The sequence below is a fragment of the Clupea harengus genome, chromosome 16 (assembly GCF_900700415.2).
Source record: "Clupea harengus chromosome 16, Ch_v2.0.2, whole genome shotgun sequence".
Taxonomy (NCBI): domain Eukaryota; kingdom Metazoa; phylum Chordata; class Actinopteri; order Clupeiformes; family Clupeidae; genus Clupea; species Clupea harengus.
In genome coordinates, this window is record NC_045167.1 from 16188864 (window position 1) to 16191636 (window position 2773).

At 45.9% G+C, this 2773-nt stretch overlaps 1 protein-coding gene across 1 annotated transcript in view; it reads right to left on the reverse strand.

Annotated features, from left to right (window-relative positions):
* Positions 1 to 258: 258 nt before the first annotated feature.
* The window catches only part of kcnj3b (potassium inwardly rectifying channel subfamily J member 3b), a 12269-nt gene continuing 9754 nt past the window's right edge, over positions 259 to 2773 (reverse strand). The window contains exon 3 of the mRNA XM_012835687.3: positions 259 to 2403. Within this exon, the coding sequence (XP_012691141.1) occupies positions 1655 to 2403 (749 nt within the window). The 3' untranslated portion in view covers positions 259 to 1654. The remainder of the gene's footprint in view (positions 2404 to 2773) is intronic.

A 2773-nucleotide genomic window follows, 5' to 3' on the forward strand; every position in this document is an offset into this window, starting at 1 on the left:
TACATTTTGTTCCAAGTTTCAGATTCATGAGCCGAGTCTTTTTCAAAACGTGCTTCCTCTCATTTCACACCATCATCTCACTGAGCGTCAGCATGCACAAACAGCCCAGCCACAGTAACTTGTGGCAGATTGAGCCGTACAGCAGCATCAGAGCCGAAGAGAGATCCTGGCACAAATAACCCCCCTGATCTCCGTCTCGGCTCCACAGAAGCCCCCAGCCAGCAAACCTGTCAATCATCCACATGGCAGAGTTCAGAGCAGAATCAAATCACACAACTTTTATTTCTGAGAAGGAAGACCTCGACCAATACTGATGAGCACATCCAGTACAGACAGCAACCGACAGAGTAGTTTCTGTGATATGCCATAGACAGGGAAAAACTTTTTGTATTTATTACACATGTATACCAGAGCTATAACGCTATTATAAAGATTATTGTTTGTGTCATAACACGAGTATGTAGAATAAGTGAAACTTTGCTGACCCAGGATTACAGTTATTAGAGCCACATAGTTCAGGTTTTGTGCCTTGTGATTTCAGTCAGAATTTATTCATATATAAGTTGCAGCAGCTCGTCAAAAGCATCTCAGAGAGGTATTACAAGAAATGCTAAATAACACTAAAAGGCTCCTCTTAACATAGCTCAGGGGTTATTGCTTCCGTCTTTCAAAACACATATGCTGGAAAGAGCTGTAACTGATAAGATTATGTTTTACATACATCAGTAAATAGATGATCTCTCCTCAATTTCCCACCAACTGAGTTAACACAAATCAACCCAAACAGACAGACCCTGCGACTCAGTGGAGCTGTCAAACACAAACAGACCTAAGAACACCTTTGAATGAACAGGATATTGTACCCACTTGACAAAGTTAAGGCTTATTGTTTGAGTCTGTATGAGCTGTTATCTTTAAATAGTACATTATTACACATGCATGAAAATTACAACAGGTGACTAAATATTTTTCAAACACAAACATAATATATGTGCCCTTATGAATGGAATAAAACCTTTTAAGTTTTAGTTGAAGTTATGTGACTGATTTAGGATATTTCCTCTAATGAGATTTATAACACAAGTATGTTATACGTATAATTTACATGCTCTATGTGATCAAACATGCCAGTCTGTTTAAAATGAGTTTCTAAAAGGTTATTTGTTAATAAATTCTGTGATGATTATAAATTCTGTGGTAACGTTATTGTTCGCTTTCATAAAAGACGACTTGATCAGGACATTACTGATTGCAGGAAGGATGTTGACAGGTTTGGGTTCAAACAAGAGTAGTCTCACGGAGCCAGGTGTCACTTCTGTGCCTCACAACAAGAGTACGAATCTAGGGATCAATTTTGGTGTTGGCTGGGGCAAACTCGAGAGAAGACAAGGTTGAGAACCGGCTTGCCTTCTAGAAACTCACACAAAACTTCACAAACGCACCATTCAGCATTTAAAATTTGTGTCTGAATCAATGCAAATACTTTGAGCTATGATTTCACGAGGCGTTGGATTGGTTTAGAGACTTCAAACCATCATTACCGTCATTAACCATCTAATCATTCTCATACACATTCAAGCCAAATTCCAAAGCAGTTGTCCCTTGGTGTGTGCTGTAACACACCCAGCTCCGTGAGACTACTGCAGGAGATTGTTCATTTCAGGCTTAAACCTGTGAACCGCTCAGAGTTCATCTTCCGTAATTTGGGCGGCAGGTTGCCATCTAGCCGTCCACCCATACCTCCTCCCCCGGCCATTCTCTGCAGCTTCGGGGGCAGGTCCGACACTGACTGGCTCATGGCGTTGCCCCCTACCGACCGCCCCATCTTAGGGGTGGGTCTCTCCTCGGCCAGCGGCGAGCTGAGCGCGTGCAGGCGCTCCTCGGCCACGCCCGGCGCGGAGCTGATCCGCTGGAGCTTGGCGGGCAGCTCGCCCAGGTTGTACGTGATCTCCGACCTCATGCGCAGCAGCTTCCGGGGCATTCCCTCCGCACACAACGCGCCGCTGCCGTCCCGCCCCGTTAGCCTCTGCAGCTTAGCGGGCAGCTTGGTGTTGCTGGTGGCGATGGGTGCCGGGGGGTTGATGGAACCACTCTCCGACTCCCCCTGCTGGTCGGAGCCCTCCAGCGTGATGCTGCCAGCCTCGCCCCCACCTCCCCCACCTCCTCCACCACCTCCTCCACCCGTGCTGTGGCAGAGGGAGGGCGCAGTCAGCGGGGAGGACAGCAGAAGGCTCTCCTCCTGCTCCTTGACGCTGTGGGGGGGTGTGTTCACCTCAAAGGTACCGTGGAACTGTGAGTAGTCCACCTTGAAGAAGCCCTCCTCCAGGGAGATGACGGGGTAGAAGCGATGGCCCCACAGGACCTCGTCCTCTGTGTACGAAGTCCGGGCCTGGCAAGTCATGCCTGAAACGAGGAAAAAACAAGGCGCAACCAAACACATGAATGAATAGCATTACTAGGCAAGTGACAAGAGTGTCTTGTAGTCCCCTATTTAGGATGTGTGGATCTTACTCTCTGGACAGACTAGAGACTGGATAGACAGGAAATACAAAAAAAAACATCACCGTAACATTTCTTAAAATATATTTATAATCATAAATCAAACATTCAATACACAAACAACAAACATTATATTAAGACGCTCTTTTTAGTACCAGACATTTGTGGAATTTGTGTTAACGGAGTCCCTTACATAGTGGTCACCAACCTCTTAATTATTCATGAATCCTTGCACGTCCTTGCAAGTCTGCATGAACTCTCTGTTTCATAGCAT